This window comes from Ascaphus truei, unplaced genomic scaffold (genome assembly GCF_040206685.1).
Source record: "Ascaphus truei isolate aAscTru1 unplaced genomic scaffold, aAscTru1.hap1 HAP1_SCAFFOLD_1104, whole genome shotgun sequence".
Taxonomy (NCBI): Eukaryota; Metazoa; Chordata; class Amphibia; order Anura; family Ascaphidae; genus Ascaphus; species Ascaphus truei.
Window position 1 is genome coordinate 1 of NW_027453970.1, and position 17,686 is coordinate 17,686.

The window sequence follows — 17,686 nt, forward strand, 5'->3', positions numbered from 1 at the left end:
GCCTGCTACAAAGTCTGCCCCATATAGTTACTGGAGTAATAATTATGATTCAACATTTAATTATTATTCAATTGAATTTATATAGTCACAATATAGTAAATATTGCTTTTGTGTGCGGTATGATGAACACATTTAGTAAGGTTAATACCCTGGTTAAGTTCTGCCTTGCGTCTGTGTCAAAAGCTTAGGTTCCAAGTGCAGGCCCATGTACTAAAATATATAAGGGAATGCCGGCTCTCTAATTCTTTATATGAAAATGACAGCTGGGGCGACCAAGACGGATCGCGTGTACTCAGATTTGCAATTCTAAGGACGTTCTCTCCAAAGGATCCATTAAAACCAGATTTAAATGGAGTTACCATGGGGTTGGTATGTCTTTACAACTACAGGCTAGCAAGAATTAAATGTTTTGTACAGTATGTGTTGGTGTACAAACCAATGTACGTGGTTGTTATAATGATATTCTACACATTTTTACATGTAACCAGTTGCAGATACATTAATTTCACCCACAAATTACATTTAATATGTATATATCTGAGGGGTTATCTGGAATATGATGGTGCTGGTTAAGTACTTGGAGAGACTTATGGAGTCTTTTATACTCTGATTAAAGTCGAAATAAATGAAAGTCCTCGATTTCAGGTCATAAATGTGTCCCCGGTCAAGGGAAAGTGATAAACAATCAAGACACTCCCCTACAGACTTGTAAAGGTATTTAGAGACCCGTTTTGTGGTTGATCCCTTTCATACACTCAAGCATCTACGTGACATTTATCAACATGGCTTTCTTTCTATTGTACTCTTTTTCCATAGGAGAAATTCTCTACCCGCAGATTAGTGAAGTGCTCAGGGACGAGAATGCGGTAAACACTCCCTAATTGGAATGCATGTTAAATGTGGTGAGAGATAATATAATGTGTACAGTTGCATTTATGCTTGTACTGTACTTCTTTTACATCTGACATTCAGCTCTCGTGACATGTTTTACAGGAACATTTATCACGACTCCATATATTAACCAAACTGTGATGGTAATAACAACAGCCAAACCAGGATTTGATACTAAACATTGTGCCTTTAAAAACAAAAAACAGAAACAATGCACATTTATGCTTTCAAACAAATAGTTAAGAAATGAAAAAACACATGGATTTTTACTGGCTGCTCAACAGCTAAATCAGGTTTCAAATTAAACTAAGGAGTACTGAAGAAAGCTTATGTTACTAAATCCTTTGTTCCATTTTTTAGAAGTTACCGTCATTTCACCATACCTGGTGTTGGTCCTTTGTACTCTTCTAGGTGAGCTCCAAGTATTGGGACCTCTTGGGCTCCAGCTGTATCCCCTCTGAGCCAAAGAACCTTGAAGCAGAATGAAAATTCATATACCGAGATTTGGTCATAGGAATGACAGGCTGTCGTAATTTACTTCTGTTGTAAACATGTTGTTTTCATTGGAATTAGACAGTCAATACACATTTGAAGTGAGATAATATCATAGGTAAGTTGGCAAGAGAAAACTGTGCTGTGATGAGTAACAAAATAATACCTATAACAGAAAACCTGCTGCACTGCACCTTCCTATATCGATGTTCTCTCTTGGTCATCATACCATAAATATGTCAGTATATCTACTCGTTCCATACTCAAAAATAATTCAAAACGTGTGTGAAGTCTGCTTCTCAACAGGTTAACTACAGATTTGACAATCAATTAGGTAAGATTGTTTTTCTCTGTACCTGTTCCCAAATCTCTGTCACCCAGAGTACACCAAATTATTGTAAAATGAACTTGCACTGCAAATTGATAATGAAATACATTGCTAAGTGTTCTAAACAACTTACCAGAGGCACTTGGACTCAGAGATAATGTACGATTTGAAAGAGCAGGATATTCATTCTGCAAATCAAATAGTTCTATATTATGCAAAGCACAGACTTATTATTTCTTACCTTAACTACTAAACATTGCTAATAAACATTATTTGAATTTAAACCGGTCACCAAAAGAACAGGAAATTTGGCATACTTTCTAGGAGCACGTGCCGTCCGACTTAAGAATGTAAACTGGCGATGCAATAAGGATTAAGCAATATAACATTGTCTCTTCAACTTTGTTAGCCCTTCACAGTTTAAAGTACAAAATTGAGACCACTGCAACATTAAAAAAAAAATAAAAAGCTGTGTGTGCTGAGCACGCGCATAGTAAGTGAAACTTCTTTGACTTTTGTCACAGAAATTGTATTTGTGTTGGTGATGTTTTAATTAAAAATCAAAATACAATTTCAGTTACAAAACGCAAATAAATTTGACTTAGAATGCGCGTGCTCGGCACACATCCCATGTATTAGCTATTTGCACTAAGTGTGAATTCCTTGTGTGTATGTGTGTCAGTGTGTGTGTCAGTCAGTCAGTCAGTCAGTCAGTGTGTGTGTGTGTATGTCAGTCAGTCAGTCAGTGTGTGTGTCAGTCAGTGTGTGTGTGTGTGTCAGTCAGTGTGTGTGTATGTGTGTCAGTCAGTGTGTATGTGTAAGTCAGTGTGTGTGTCAGTCAGTGTTTGGGTGGGTCAGAGTGTGCGGGGGGGTGTGGGTGAGTCAGTCAGTGTGCGGGGAGGGGTGGGTGAGTCAGTCAGTGTGCGGGGAGGGGTGGGTCAGTCAGTCAGTGTGTGGGGAGGTGTGGGTGAGTCAGTCAGTGTGCGGGGAGGGGTGGGTCAGTCAGTCAGTGTGCGGGGAGGTGTGGGTGGGTCAGTCAGTCAGTGTGCGGGGAGGTGTGGGTGGGTCAGTCAGTCAGTGTGCGGGGAGGTGTGGGTGGGTCAGTCAGTCAGTGTGCGGGGAGGTGTGGGTGGGTCAGTCAGTCAGTGTGCGGGGAGGTGTGGGTGGGTCAGTCAGTCAGTGTGCGGGGAGGTGTGGGTGGGTCAGTCAGTCAGTGTGCGGGGAGGTGTGGGTGGGTCAGTCAGTCAGTGTGCGGGGAGGTGTGGGTGGGTCAGTCAGTCAGTGTGCGGGGAAGTGTGGGTGGGTGGGTCAGTCAGTCAGTGTGCGGGGAAGTGTGGGTGGGTGGGTCAGTCAGTCATTGTGCGTGGAGGTGTGTGTGGGTGGGTCAGTCAGACAGACAGTGTGCGGGGAGGTGTGGGTGGGTCAGTCAGTGAGTGTGCGGGGAGGTGTGGGTGGGTCAGTCAGTCAGTGTGCGGGGAGGTGTGGGTGGGTCAGTCAGTCAGTGTGCGGGGAGGTGTGGGTGGGTCAGTCAGTCAGTGTGCGGGGAGGTGTGGGTGGGTCAGTCAGTCAGTGTGCGGGGAGGTGTGGGTGGGTCAGTCAGTCAGTGTGCGGGGAGGTGTGGGTGGGTCAGTCAGTCAGTGTGCGGGGAAGTGTGGGTGGGTGGGTCAGTCAGTCAGTGTGCGGGGAAGTGTGGGTGGGTGGGTCAGTCAGTCATTGTGCGTGGAGGTGTGTGGGTGGGTCAGTCAGACAGACAGTGTGCGGGGAGGTGTGGGTGGGTCAGTCAGTGAGTGTGCGGGGAGGTGTGGGTGGGTCAGTCAGTCAGTCAGTGTGCGGGGAGGTGTGGGTCAGTCAGTCAGTCAGTATGCGGGGAGGTGTGGGTGGGTCAGTCAGTGTGTGGGGGGGTGGGTGGGTCAGTCAGTGTGTCAGTCAGTGTGTGGGGGGGGGGTGGGTGGGTCAGTCAGTGTGTGGGGGGGGGTGGGTGGGTCAGTCAGTGTGTGGGGGGTTCAGTCAGTGTGTGGGGGGCGGGGGTGGGTGGGTCAGTCAGTGTGTGGGGGGGTGGGTGGGTCAGTCAGTGTGTGGGGGGGGTGGGTGGGTCAGTCAGTGTGTGGGGGGGTGGGTGAGTCAGTGTGTAGGGGGGTGGGTGGGTCAGTCAGTGTGTGTTCAGTCAGTGTGTGGGGGGGTGGGTGGGTCAGTCAGTGTGGGGGGGGGTGGGTGGGTCAGTCAGTGTGTGGGGGGGGGGTGGGGGGGTCAGTCAGTGTGTGGGGGGGGTAGGTGGGTCAGTCAGTGTGTGGGGGGTGGGTGGGTCAGTCAGTGTGTGGGGGGGGGTGGGTGGGTCAGTCAGTCAGTGTGCGGGGAGGTGTGGGTGGGTCAGTCAGTCAGTGTGCGGGGAGGTGTGGGTGGGTCAGTCAGTCAGTGTGCGGGGAGGTGTGGGTGGGTCAGTCAGTCAGTGTGCGGGGAGGTGTGGGTGGGTCAGTCAGTCAGTGTGCGGGGAGGTGTGGGTGGGTCAGTCAGTCAGTGTGCGGGGAAGTGTGGGTGGGTGGGTCAGTCAGTCAGTGTGCGGGGAAGTGTGGGTGGGTGGGTCAGTCAGTCATTGTGCGTGGAGGTGTGTGTGGGTGGGTCAGTCAGACAGACAGTGTGCGGGGAGGTGTGGGTGGGTCAGTCAGTGAGTGTGCGGGGAGGTGTGGGTGGGTCAGTCAGTCAGTCAGTGTGCGGGGAGGTGTGGGTCAGTCAGTCAGTCAGTGTGCGGGGAGGTGTGGGTGGGTCAGTCAGTGTGTGGGGGGGTGGGTGGGTCAGTCAGTGTGTCAGTCAGTGTGTGGGGGGGGGTGGGTGGGTCAGTCAGTGTGTGGGGGGGGGTGGGTGGGTCAGTCAGTGTGTGGGGGGTTCAGTCAGTGTGTGGGGGGCGGGGGTGGGTGGGTCAGTCAGTGTGTGGGGGGGTGGGTGGGTCAGTCAGTGTGTGGGGGGGGTGGGTGGGTCAGTCAGTGTGTGGGGGGGTGGGTGAGTCAGTGTGTAGGGGGGTGGGTGGGTCAGTCAGTGTGTGTTCAGTCAGTGTGTGGGGGGGTGGGTGGGTCAGTCAGTGTGGGGGGGGTGGGTGGGTCAGTCAGTGTGTGGGGGGGGGGTGGGGGGGTCAGTCAGTGTGTGGGGGGGGTAGGTGGGTCAGTCAGTGTGTGGGGGGTGGGTGGGTCAGTCAGTGTGTGGGGGGGGGGTGGGTGGGTCAGTCAGTCAGTGTGCGGGGAGGTGTGGGTGGGTCAGTCAGTCAGTGTGTGGGGAGGTGTGGGTGGGTCAGTCAGTCAGTGTGCGGGGAGGTGTGGGTGGGTCAGTCAGTCAGTGTGCGGGGAGGTGTGGGTGGGTCAGTCAGTCAGTGTGCGGGGAGGTGTGGGTGGGTCAGTCAGTCAGTGTGCGGGGAGGTGTGGGTGGGTCAGTCAGTCAGTGTGCGGGGAGGTGTGGGTGGGTCAGTCAGTCAGTGTGCGGGGAGGTGTGGGTGGGTCAGTCAGTCAGTGTGCGGGGAAGTGTGGGTGAGTGGGTCAGTCAGTCAGTGTGCGGGGAAGTGTGGGTGGGTGGGTCAGTCAGTCATTGTGCGTGGAGGTGTGTGTGGGTGGGTCAGTCAGACAGACAGTGTGCGGGGAGGTGTGGGTGGGTCAGTCAGTCAGTGTGCGGGGAGGTGTGGGTGGGTCAGTCAGTCAGTCAGTGTGCGGGGAGGTGTGGGTGGGTCAGTCAGTGTGTGGGGGGGTGGGTGGGTCAGTCAGTGTGTGGGGGGGTGGGTGGGTCAGTCAGTGTGTGGGGGGGGGGTGGGTGGCTCAGTCAGTGTGTGGGGGGGGGTGGGTGGGTCAGTCAGTGTGTGGGGGGTTCAGTCAGTGTGTGGGGGGGGTGGGTGGGTCAGTCAGTGTGTGGGGGGGTGGGTGGGTCAGTCAGTGTGTGGGGGGGTGGGTGGGTCAGTCAGTGTGTGGGGGGGTGGGTGAGTCAGTGTGTGGGGGGGTGGGTGGGTCAGTCAGTGTGTGGGGGGGGTGGGTGGGTCAGTCAGTGTGGGGGGGGGGTTGGTGGGTCAGTCAGTGTGTGGGGGGGGGGTGGGGGGGTCAGTCAGTGTGTGGGGGGGTGGGTGGGTCAGTCAGTGTGTGGGGGGGTGGGTGGGTCAGTCAGTGTGTGGGGGGGGGGTGGGTGGGTCAGTCAGTGTGTGGGGGGGGTGGGTGCGTCAGTCAGTGTGTGGGGGGGGGGGGTCAGTCAGTGTGTGGGGGGGGTGGGTGGGTCAGTCAGTGTGTGGGGGTGGGTGGGTCAGTCAGTGTGTGGGGGGGGTGGGTCAGTCAGTGTGTGGGGGGGGGGTGGGTGGGTCAGTCAGTGTGTGGGTCAGTCACTGTGGGTGGGGTGTGGGTGGGTCAGTCAGTGTGTGGGGGGGGGTGGGTCAGTCAGTGTGTGTCGGGGGGTGGGTTCAGTCAGTGTGTGTGTGGGGGGGGGGGTCAGTCAGTGTGTGTGGGGGGGGGGTCAGTCAGTGTGTGTGGGGGGGGGGCGGGTGGGTCAGTCAGTGTGTGGGGGGGGGTGGGTGGGTCAGTCAGTGTGTGGGGGGGGTGGGTGGGTCAGTCAGTGTGTGGGGGGGGGTCAGTCAGTGTGTGGGGGGGTGGGTGGGTCAGTCAGTGTGTGGGGGGGGTGGGGGGGTCAGTCAGTGACGGGGGGGGTGGGTGGGTCAGTCAGTGTGTGGGGGGGGTGTGGGGGTCAGTCAGTGTGTGGGGGGCGTGGGGGGGGTCAGTCAGTGTGTGTGGGGGGGGTCAGTCAGTGGGTGGGGTCAGTCAGTGTGTGGGGGAGGGGGTCAGTGAGTGTGTGGGGGTGTGTGTCAGTGTGTGTGTCAGTCAGTGTGTATGTGTGTGTGTGTATGTGAGTCAGTGTGTGTGTATGTGAGTCAGTACAGTATGTGTGTATGTGTCAGTGTGTATGTGTCAGTGTGTATGTATGTGTGTGTGTGTGTGTGTGTCCTGCCCCCCTTTCTCCTGACTCTCCCCAGCACACTTGTCCTCCCCCCAGCACACTTGTCCTCCCCCCAGCACCCTTATCCTTTCCCTGCACCCAGACCCTTTCAGCATTCCCCCCCCCCCCCCATTCCTACCAGATCGCGGCACAGAGGAGATGGAGGCAGTGTCGGCGGGGGGAGAGGGAGAAGCGCGTCATCGTCAGCTGGAGCCAACTCGGAGGCTTCTGATGGTGCTGTGGGGGACGTGGGGGACGCAGCGCACTCATCACCCCCCTCCTCCCCCCCCGTTTCCGGAGCAGTTCTATGCCTCGGCCGGGGCATGCACCGGGAGGAGAGGCCGCAGGAGATCAGTGCCTGCATAGAGCCCCGGGGAGCAGTGTGGGCTTCAGTGTCCCTGTGAGGAGAGTCATGGCGTCTCGAGCGTCGCCATGACTACCGGGCATGCGCAGCATATCAATGGGCGGGGAACGGGCGGGGAATCAGCGGCGCCGTCACAACTGCGCATGCGCGGCATGGCAGCGGCCGTTAGGAGCGCCGCATTTGTCACGATGTGTGGGGGGGGTGGGGCTGGGGGGGGGAGGGGGCTTAGGGGGGGGAGCGATTAGGAGCGGCGCCGGCGGCGATCTGATTTGTGGAGCGGGTGTGATGTCAGTGTTGGGGTCGGGCTGAGCCAGAACACAGCCCGGCCTCAACTGCCAGCACTGACGTCACATCCGTTTCATTTCTGTCTCCACAATTCTTTTTTGCCCCATCACGAATGAGGTGCCACTAAGGAAGTTTCACTTCAAAAAAAGTTTGCACTCACTATAATCAGTTTTTCTCAACAATCTTCTCAGGACAACTCAAATGTTAGGAATAACAAATTAATTACCAAGCATGTGTGCAATTATATTAAATATGAATGTGTGATGGATATAACCAGCCAATAGCCTAGCTAAGGTGCCCAAGTGAGAAGATTGAGAGAAAGTGTCGCAGACACACACAATTACAAGTTGCTATAAAACTACTTCAGAGCAATTTGCAGTCAGCTCTGAAGTGGGATCCAGCAGAACTTTCTAATGCACTAATTTGCACAGAACGATAGCCTACAAAGTGAAAAAAGATCCCAGCTCTGCAAGCTGAGGCAAAGAGACTAGTAACAGGCACTGGCATTCACGGACCGTTCTACTCCAAAAAGCTCAAATGGCTAAAATTCAACTAAAGCGTATTTTTGGAACAAAGGATCAGAGTTACAGTTTTGATTTGATTCAATAAGGTGGGTGGGGAGGGAGAGAACCCATACACTGCACTATATCCAGGAGGAAGATTAGAAAACAGACTTTGGCTTAGTCAGTATGCACTCTGTTCTAGAACCATAACAGTAAAATACATTTGCAAGACCAAAAAGGCAGATTGACTTACTGGATAATGACTAGAGTTGCCATTGTACGAGGCTTCGAAAACACTCTCAGTCATGCCAGTCCTTTCCCACTGGGGACACCGGTTTGCTATATAATAAGATTGTGGCTGCAATGCACCCGACATATGGCTTTCTGGTATACTTCTGTGCCTTTTAAGCTTTGAAAAAGACAGATCATCACTTGCTGCCCTTTTACGTCTGCTTGACACTGGTGAATTGATCAGAGCATTTACAGTTTCTGATACTTGCGTTTCTTGGCTAATTGCGTTTAGGATTCTTCGCCTGGGCAAAAACATCGGATGTGGATCCCCTAAAACTAGTTTCCTGTACACGGTTTTAAGTTCTGAACTGGTTTTAGCAGGACTTTTCACTATAGGAAATGTGGAAAAAGAATGCCTTCTTCTTATGGTGCCTTGAATCTCTTTGGGCCACATAATCAGCCCTACATGGTTAGAAGTCTGTGCTGGTGACTTTATCTCACAATTCTCCAGCTTCCTTTGATTCAGCAACGCCGCAGACAACAGTTTTGATGGCGATTCACCAACTTGATAGCTTTCTCTTGGACCCAATAATGAAGAACATGGAAGTACACATCTGGTAAACCATGCGTCACTTTTACGCAAACATTCTGGCCTTGATGCGATGCCGCTCTCATTACAGATTTCGTTAGTAAAAGTCTGGTCTGTGGGAAGGGTATGTGACAAAAAAGAAGCTTGCAGTAGATTCGGCTTTGCAACTTGAAGACTTTGTTCTGTGTAAGGATCTCTGGAGCACAAGCTCCTCTGCCCACGTTCAGCAATACCGGAATTGTTCAAATCGCTTGTATCTTCAGGTCTCCAAGGCATGTGGGAATTTGCCTCATAATTAACAGTGCAACACGCTTTCTCTTTCTTAGAAATTGGGCCCAGCAGCGACTTTGAAAGCCTGGATGTGGGAATCTCTCTTTTTACTCTGGTAAGATCTGTCTTGTGCTTGTTAGCGTACCAAACATTGCGTCTGTAGTATTGAAGTACATTAACGGCTGCCCATTTTTTGCTTTGGATTTCCATCAGTCTGCTGAAAAATTGTATCATATTCGGATAAAAGTCAGCAAGAGTGACATCCCCGAATTCAGAGAAATTAGAGTCGTTACAGTCCACAGATTCTGGCTTATCTGTTTCACTGTCCTCCCCTTCCGTAAAACAAAGTGTCTGCTTACATGCTCCTGCTGTACTATCCGACGCCAACTGTCTATTGTGTCTACCAATAAATCTTTTCAGTTGTGTGGCAATGGAGACTTTTAGAGGAGAAGCAAAAGAACGGGAAGCATTGGTACTTTTATGTTCAAGATATCCAAGAGAAATATCTTCTCTGTTACCTGGAAAATGAAAATTTATAACGTTATCAATTACATTTTAAAGATCTAAAAAAAGTCAATAATTGTTCAGCTTTAACACTGTGTATTTATTCTGCAGTTGTTTTTGTAACTGGATTGGACAAGTCCCATGACCTGCATTATTTTCAGCTCTGTGACCTCCTAGTTCCAGACATACCTTCGGTGAAGTTACCGCTGTGGAAGCAGGAGATTTAAATGGCCATGATTCCAGCTTCCTATTGGCCTGCGATTTGAACGGACATTTAATTTCCCTGGAGGCTTTATACCAGTAATTTGCACCAGCATATAGTAAGATTCAGCTCCGGGGAACTCCCCAAAACTAATAAAAACCAGCCGGGTTTGCCGCGAGATCTTTGATAGATGTACAATGTTCTGTTACGTATGCTGTAGAATAGGGGCTAGTGAATATATTCTGTCATGATGTAACAATGTGACAAAACATTGACATAATGCTAACTCAGATCACACAAGCTTTCCATCTGCAATGACACACCCTCTGTGAAGTGAAGTAATGCACCATTATAACAGTGACGTCACTTCCATTCACATAAATGAAAGTTAATGCACCATTGATTGTACAGTACAGCACATTGCTTCTCACCATAAAAGAGACCGCAGTTCCTAAACAACCAACTGGACAAGACAGATATCAGATTTTTCAGTGAATGGTTTCCAAATCAACCAATTTTGTCTACAAGGTCCTTGAGCAATCTACCAAACATTACTATACAGATGCAGCCTTGGTCGTATCAGGTAGAATAAACCCACTGAAAGCAGCCATGGTTTTTACGGTTCGTTCCCCGAGCCGCAGCGTTTTGCTTTTCTTCACACAGCTCTGGCGATAGTAATACTGGCTACATCTGTATCCAATACAAAGGCAGAGAATGGCGGGGGAGGGGGGCATTTTTTATTACCGTGTTTATTTTTCATTGGCGAAACTTTTACAGAAAAATATTTTTCTCCTGTGCGTTCAACCTACAAAAAAAAGAAAAGAAAAAGATAATAGATCACGTCCTAACTAAGGCCTCGTCCAGGCTCTTCGCTTGCGTGCTGAGGCGCAGGGAAAGCGTTGTCTTTCCCTGGCCTTGCGGTTGCTTGCCCTGCGCTCCGTCAGGGGGCGGGCCAGTTCCGTCACGGAGCTGGTCCGCCCTCATTGGGCGAACCGCTCACGTGACCGGCAAGCGCTTGATTTTTTTGGATTTTTAAAATTGGGTAAGACCTACGGTTCCGCGCGCTTGCGGAAGCGTAAGCGAGCCCCTACTGAAGCCGCTCTAATTGCGACTGTAGGGGCTCAGTGCTGAACGGGAGCGCGCGTCAGCATGCTTCAGCAAGCAAGTGCTTACCATGGACGAGGCCTAAAGGTGTAATTAGCAGTGACATCTACAAGTCATACTCTACATTTTACTTGCCAATTTCCTATCAAATGGCAGAAAAGCCAATTGGCTACAGATCATAGAATTTACTTAGTAAAAAGTCATTTATTTATAAAGAGATAATATTTAGCAGCGCAGTACAACGGGCTGTGAAAGACCATAACAATAAAATGACATTAACAGACAATAAGCAAGGAGGGCCTTGCTCAAAGGATACAGTCCAAAACGTGAGGGCGTGCAAGTTAGTGGGGAAGAAAAAAGGAAGGGTGTGTGCCGAGCATGCGCGTTCTAAGTGAAACTTCTTTGTGTTTTGTCACTGACATTGTATTTTGATTGTTATGATTTTGATTGAATTAAAGACTTGAGTATAATTTTTTTTCCTGCAGAAATTTCCATAATACCAGTTGGAAAAGATGATACAATTGACTTATGATAACTAAAGTAAGATATACAGGTAAACCCCGTTATAGCGCGACCCGTTTTCACGTGGCTCCCGTTTAAAAATAAATAAATATATAAATCAAAAATTTTTTTTACATGTTTTTTTGCACACTGCACGCTTCACACTGCACACACTGCACACACACTCTCACTGCACACACACACACTCTCACTGCACACACACACTCACTGCACACACACTCTCACTGCACCACTGCACACACTCACAGGACACTACATACTCACAGGACACTGCACACACTGACTGCACACTGCACACACACTGCACACACTCACAGGACACTGCACACACTCACAGGACACTGCACACTGCACACACTCACAGGACACTGCACACACTCACAGGACACTGCACACACTCACAGGACACTGCACACACTCACAGGATACTGCACACTGCACACACATTCACAGGACACTGCACACACACTCACAGGACACTGCACAGCACACACACTCACAGGACACTGCACAGCACACACACTGACAGGACACTGCACAGTACACACACTCACAGGACACTGCACAGCACACACACTCACAGGACACACACACTCTCTCCCTCTCCCCCCCCCCCCCCCCCCCACACACAGGATAGAATGTCTGTGGTGTAGAGCAGGAGAAGCTATCAGGAACACAGACACACAGACACACAGCTCTCTTCCTAGACAGGGCAGGCTCCCCTGGCGTCCCTGAAAAGTTTGCGAGTGAGAGCAGGAGAAGCTGCTGTGCGGGTGATCAGTGGACATGTGAGTAAAATTGCCATGGAGAGAAGGCTGCAGCCCTGAGCCTCGCACTCTCCAAGCACTGCCTGCAGCTCTCTGACTGCTGGGGAGGAGGGAGGAGTAGCACAGTGCAGCACAGTGCGATGATGCGATCCCAGCTCTCCCCCCTCTGTAGACACGGAACCCCGGGCGCGGCGGCCATTTTTAAATTTGTTTAATTAATTAATTAATTTAATTAGCGCGACCCCGTTTGTAGCGCGGTCGGATCGGGTGGTCCCCGAGGACCGCGCTATAACGGGGTTTACCTGTATACATAATTTGGATTTTAAAGTATCTAAATGCCGATACTTTCAAAAGTCTTTCATTCAATCAAAATCATAAAAATCAAAATACAAATCAGTGACAAAACAAAGAAGTTTCACTTCGAACGCGCGTGATCGGCACACACTTTTTTTTTAAAACTCACTTCTATATTTTGCTTTCATTCAGGATTACCCATGTTGTCCTTAGTTACAGTATGTGATACATTTGTATTTTATTTATTATTCATCCTCATGCTTGTGTTGCTGGTTCTTTTCATTCATAAATTTTCAACACACATACTAAGTTTTTTTTTTCAATTATCCTTAGACCAGAAGTGTTTGTTTATTTAGACAGTTGCATACATTGTATTGTATTGTATTGTATTGTATGTCTTTATTTATATAGCGCCATTAGTGTACATAGCGCTTCACAGTAGTAATACATGTGGTAATCAAATAAATAACAGATAATATAAATAACAGATCATGGGAATAAGTGCTTTAGACATAAAAGTAACATTTCGGAAGAGGAGTCCCTGCCCTGAGGAGCTTACATTCTAATTGGTAGGTAGGGAGAACGTACACAGACAGTAGGAGGGAGTTCTGGTAAGTGCGTCTGCAGGGGGCCAATCTTTATGTATCCTGTGTTCAGAATATCCACAGTGCTATTCATATGCTTCTTTAAGTAAGTGTGTCTTAAGGTGGGTCTTAAAGGTGGATAGAGAGGGTGCAAGTCGGGTACTGAGGGGAAGGGCATTCCAGAGGTGTGGGGCAGTCAGTGAAAAAGGTTTAAGGCGGGAGAGGGCTTTAGATACAAAGGGGGTAGAAAGTAGACATCCTTGAGCAGAACGCAAGAGTCGGGATGGTGCATAGCGAGAAATTAGGGCTGAGATGTAAGGAGGAGCAGAAAAGTGTAAAGCTTTAAAAGTGAGGAGAAGAATGGAGTGTGAGATGCGGGATTTGATCGGAAGCCAGGAGAGGGATTTCATGAGGGGAGATGCTGAGACAGATCTAGGAAAGAGTAGAGTGATTCTGGCAGCAGCATTTAGGATAGATTGTAGGGGAGACAGGTGAGAGGCAGGAAGGCCAGACAGCAGGAGGTTACAGTAATCAAGACGGGAGAGAATGAGGGCCTGAGTCAGAGTTTTAGCAGTCGAACAACAGAGGAAAGGGCGTATCTTAGTTATATTGCGGAGGAAAAAGCGACAAGTTTTAGAAATGTTTTGAATGTGAGGGGCGAATGTGAGAGAGGAGTCGAGTGTGACCCCTAGGCAGCGTGCTTGGGCTACTGGGTGAATGATTGTAGTTCCAACAGTAATGTGGAAGGAGGTAGTAGGGCCAGGTTTGGGAGGAAGTATGAGGAGCTCTGTTTTAGCCATGTTGAGTTTAAGGCGTCGGAGGGCCATCCAGGATGATATAGCAGAGAGACATTCAGAAACTTTGGTTTGTACAGCAGGTGTAAGGTCAGGTGTTGAAAAGTATATTTGTGTGTCGTCGGCAAAGAGGTGATAATTAAACCCAAAAGATGTTATTAGGTCACCTATAGAGAGTGTGTACAGAGAAAAGAGAAGAGGTCCCAGGACAGAGCCCTGGGGTACCCCCAAAGAGAGATCAAAAGAGGAGGAGGAGGTGTTAGCAGAAGAGACACTAAAAGTACGATGGGAGAGGTAGGATGAGATCCATGATAGAGCTTTGTTCCGAATACCTAGAGTATGGAGAATGTGGAGGAGAAGAGGGTGGTCCACGGTGTCAAATGCTGCAGAGAGGTCGAGTAATATGAGCAGAGTGTAATGACCTCTGTCTTTGGCAGCATGGAGGTCGTCAGTTATTTTGGTGAGGGCTGTTTCGGTGGAGTGAGCAGTGCGGAAGCCAGATTGTAGAGGGTCTAGGAGAGAATAGGTGTTGAGAAAATGGAGCAAGCGAGAGAATACAAGACGTTCAAGTAGTTTAGAGGCAAAAGGCAGGAGGGAGACAGGTCGATAGTTAGAAAGACAGGTAGGGTCAAGCTTGCTGTTTTTGAGTAATGGTATGACTGTTGCATGTTTGAAGGAGGATGGAAAGGTTCCAGAGCAGAGGGAGGAGTTAAAAATGTGTGTAAGCGTAGGGATTATAGTAGGAGCTAGAGGTTTTAGGAGATGGGAGGGAATGGGGTCAAGAGGGCAAGTGGTAGAGGGAGAAGAGGAGATCAACAGCGACACATCCTCCTCTGAGACAGTGGAAAAAGACTCAAGGAAGGCAGGAGGAGAGTTAGGAAGAGGTGTAGGATGGGGGGAAGAAACAGAGGGGATGTTCTGCCGTATGGATTCCACCTTTTCCTTAAAATAGTCAGCAAAGTCCTGAGCGGAGATGGAAGAAGGAGAGGCAGCTGAGGGTGGTTTGAGTAGAGTATCAAAGACAGAGAACAGTCGGCGTGGGTTAGACTTGTGCATGTTGATTAGTGCAGAAAAGTAGGCTTGTTTAGCTTGCGAGAGGGCAGAGTTGAAACAGGATAGCATAAATTTGTAGTGAAGGAAGTCTGCGAGAGTGTGAGACTTCCTCCAGAGGCGTTCAGAGGAACGAGTGGAGGAACGCAGCATGCGCGTGTGGGAATTTAGCCAGGGTCTAGGGTTAGAAGGGCGAGGGCGGCAGAGAGAAAGCGGGGCATGTAGATCAAGAGACGAGGACAAGACAGAGTTGTACTTTCTTTCATACATACAATGAATTTAACAGATGGGTGTGTAATATCAATTGTTACTTCTTTATAAGCTCATGTTCTGCTCATTTAGAGGGCTATTGAATCACCTTTGATGAAGCGAGAATTTACCTCACAAAATGTGCCAGGTGTGCCATAAATAGTGGGAACACCATAGCAACGTTTCCCAACATCCAGCACATGTGCAAGCAGCTCTGGCTGTTTCTGCACATGCGTGAAAATGGGAAACCTCTTCTATGCATGCGTGAGGGTGGACGGCCGTTTACACGCATGCACAAGCGGCTCTGGTCGTTTCTGCGAATGCGGTGCTGGCCTCTGTTAGTTGTTTCTGCGCATGCACGATAATGGAAAAGTTCTTCAGCACATGCGCGAATGCCATCAGGCGTTTGTACGCATGTGGATGCAACTTTTGCCGCTTCTGCGCATGCACTCTGACTGCTCCTGCACAAGCGGTTCTGATGTCACCTGCGCATGCGGCGACCACTTCTGTGTATGCGCGGTGCAGCACCAGCAAATTACGTCACTTCCGTTACACATTTTCGCCTCCGTGAAGGAGATTTTGTCCTATGAGAATTTACTAGGTGCCATTAAAGTTTCACTTCAAAAGATGGGTGTGGTTGTAAAGACTACTATGAATCTAGCACAGGGGTGGGCAACTCCAGTCCTCAAGGGCCACCAACAGGTCTGGTATTAATGATATTCCTGCGTCAGCACAGGTGGCTCAGTCAAAAACTGCCACCTGCGCTGAAGCAGGGATATCCTTAATACCGGACCTGTTGGTGGCCCATGAGGATTGGAGTTGCCCACCCCTGAGCTAATGTGTGTTGCAGTAGAGGCAGGAATAAGCAGAGTAACATAACAGGAGGATGTTGAAAACCATTCTTCGAAGGAAGGCGTTTTTCAGACACCTTATGTGAAGGGTAAGGCAAATTTGATGTTCCAGGGTAGGTAGAAAATGTTTGGACCCGGCAGAGGTTTTGGATGCAAGTTGAGGAATAGGAGACTAAAAAGTGAGATATCATGGAAAATGTGTGTGTGGAAGAGTTGTTTGGAGAGAACTTGCAATGTGTACAGAGCAGTGGTTCTAAAATGTAAGATTCAAAAATATATACTTACGGCCAATGTTTTAGGAATTGCTCTTTCATTGAAGTGAACAATAATATCTACATCTGCAACATATTTTTTCCCAAGCTTCAGATCTGAAAAATGCACTAAAGGAGCATGATCCTGTTAAAAATATATATATATATATATATATATATATATATATATATATATATATATATATATATATATATATATATATATATCACTATATATAGTATAGAATAGATCATGAAGCATATTTATATAATTTTTAAAAAAAAAGGGAAGAAGGGGAGGATTCAGCACCCACCTTCCGATTTCATTTTGGACAGACCATACTGTGCAGTGATATTTTGTGGATACCTCCCACGGGAAAATAGACCTTTAACTTGATCCAAAAAGTATGGGGTGTCACATAAATGGAATGATTTACTTAAATCTGCAGTTCAGGCTGCCGTTTTTTTTTAATGTATTTATTTTTTCATTTAATATGTGCATCAATAAAATCTGCACACTGACAAGTGATTAGCTAAGCTGCAGATCGATTGTTTCTCCTGTAATTAATCGCTGAAGATTTGGTTTTGGGGGTTCTTTACATCACCATTAGGGCAGCAGAAGATTCCCCAAGATGCAAAGTTCTGTGGGAAAGATCATGTGACCAGGCAGCCACTAGATACAATTGGTGTACTGCTAGAGAGGGCAAAAGGGGTATGCCAGAGCGTTTCAGAAGAGGAAGTGTGTGTGACTTTGTAAATGGTTGCTATAGAAACAAAAATGCTTGTTACATTATAATACATTAAAAATGTCTTTAAAAAATTGTTAAAAAAAAAAAAGGGCTACAAGTATTTTCTCATTGTACAGAACTGATTTATTAAAACAAACATACACGTAGGATATTGCTTGAACTGCAGCTTTAAACCCGTCCCCTGAGCTAAAATCTCACTTCTTTGTATTAACTAATTGCAACAACAAAATTGAAACAGAAAAAAAGCCCGTCTCTCAAAAACGAATTTTAAATAAATGGTTACATTGCGCAAACGTGGGAAATTCTGGTGGTCAGTTTGCCTCCAAACTGAAGATGGACTTCCTGTTTTTGTAAGCAACACATTCCACATCGGACAAAATAGCCACCATCCCTGGTTCAAATCCAAGCCTAAGGCTGGGTCCATAGAAGGGGAAGCAGGGCTGGACCGCGCTGACGCTGAGGCTCGCCTGCTGAAATCTGCGCGATTTCATGCCCATGCAGGCGAGCCAGCGGGCGCGATCGGAGGCGGGGGGAGACTGAGGGAGGCGGGGCAGTGACGTCGCTGGGCCAATCGCCCGCGACGCACCAATGTCAACGTCACGGCGCCGTGACATTGACGCTGCTCCGCGCTGATTGGTTGTTTTCAGCCGACAGCGCTCTGAAAAACAGCTTGGCTGTCGGCTGAAAAATCCAGCGCCTCAGCATGCCTGCGGACGCTCGCGTGAGCCCCCTCTCAAGGCATCCTCATTGAGGATGCAGGGGCTCAGCGCGGAGCGTATATATAAGAAAATAGATCAGGCAATTAAGTCACCAGCAAAACAATGTAATAAGTTAATAATGAATTTCACTGTATCCAATGAGG

At 48.7% G+C, this 17,686-nt stretch overlaps 1 protein-coding gene across 1 annotated transcript in view; it reads right to left on the reverse strand.

The window, feature by feature from the left end:
• Positions 1 to 1,274: 1,274 nt before the first annotated feature.
• Positions 1,275 to 17,686, reverse strand: part of LOC142475203 (uncharacterized) — a gene marked incomplete at its 3' end in the record, with an annotated part of 35,650 nt that continues 19,238 nt past the window's right edge. Inside the window, exons 7-9 of the mRNA XM_075581177.1 lie at positions 10,354 to 10,414; positions 8,067 to 9,421; positions 1,275 to 1,362 (exon numbers count right to left, since the gene is read on the reverse strand). Of these exons, the coding sequence (XP_075437292.1) occupies positions 1,275 to 1,362; positions 8,067 to 9,421; positions 10,354 to 10,414 (1,504 nt within the window). The remainder of the gene's footprint in view (positions 1,363 to 8,066; positions 9,422 to 10,353; positions 10,415 to 17,686) is intronic.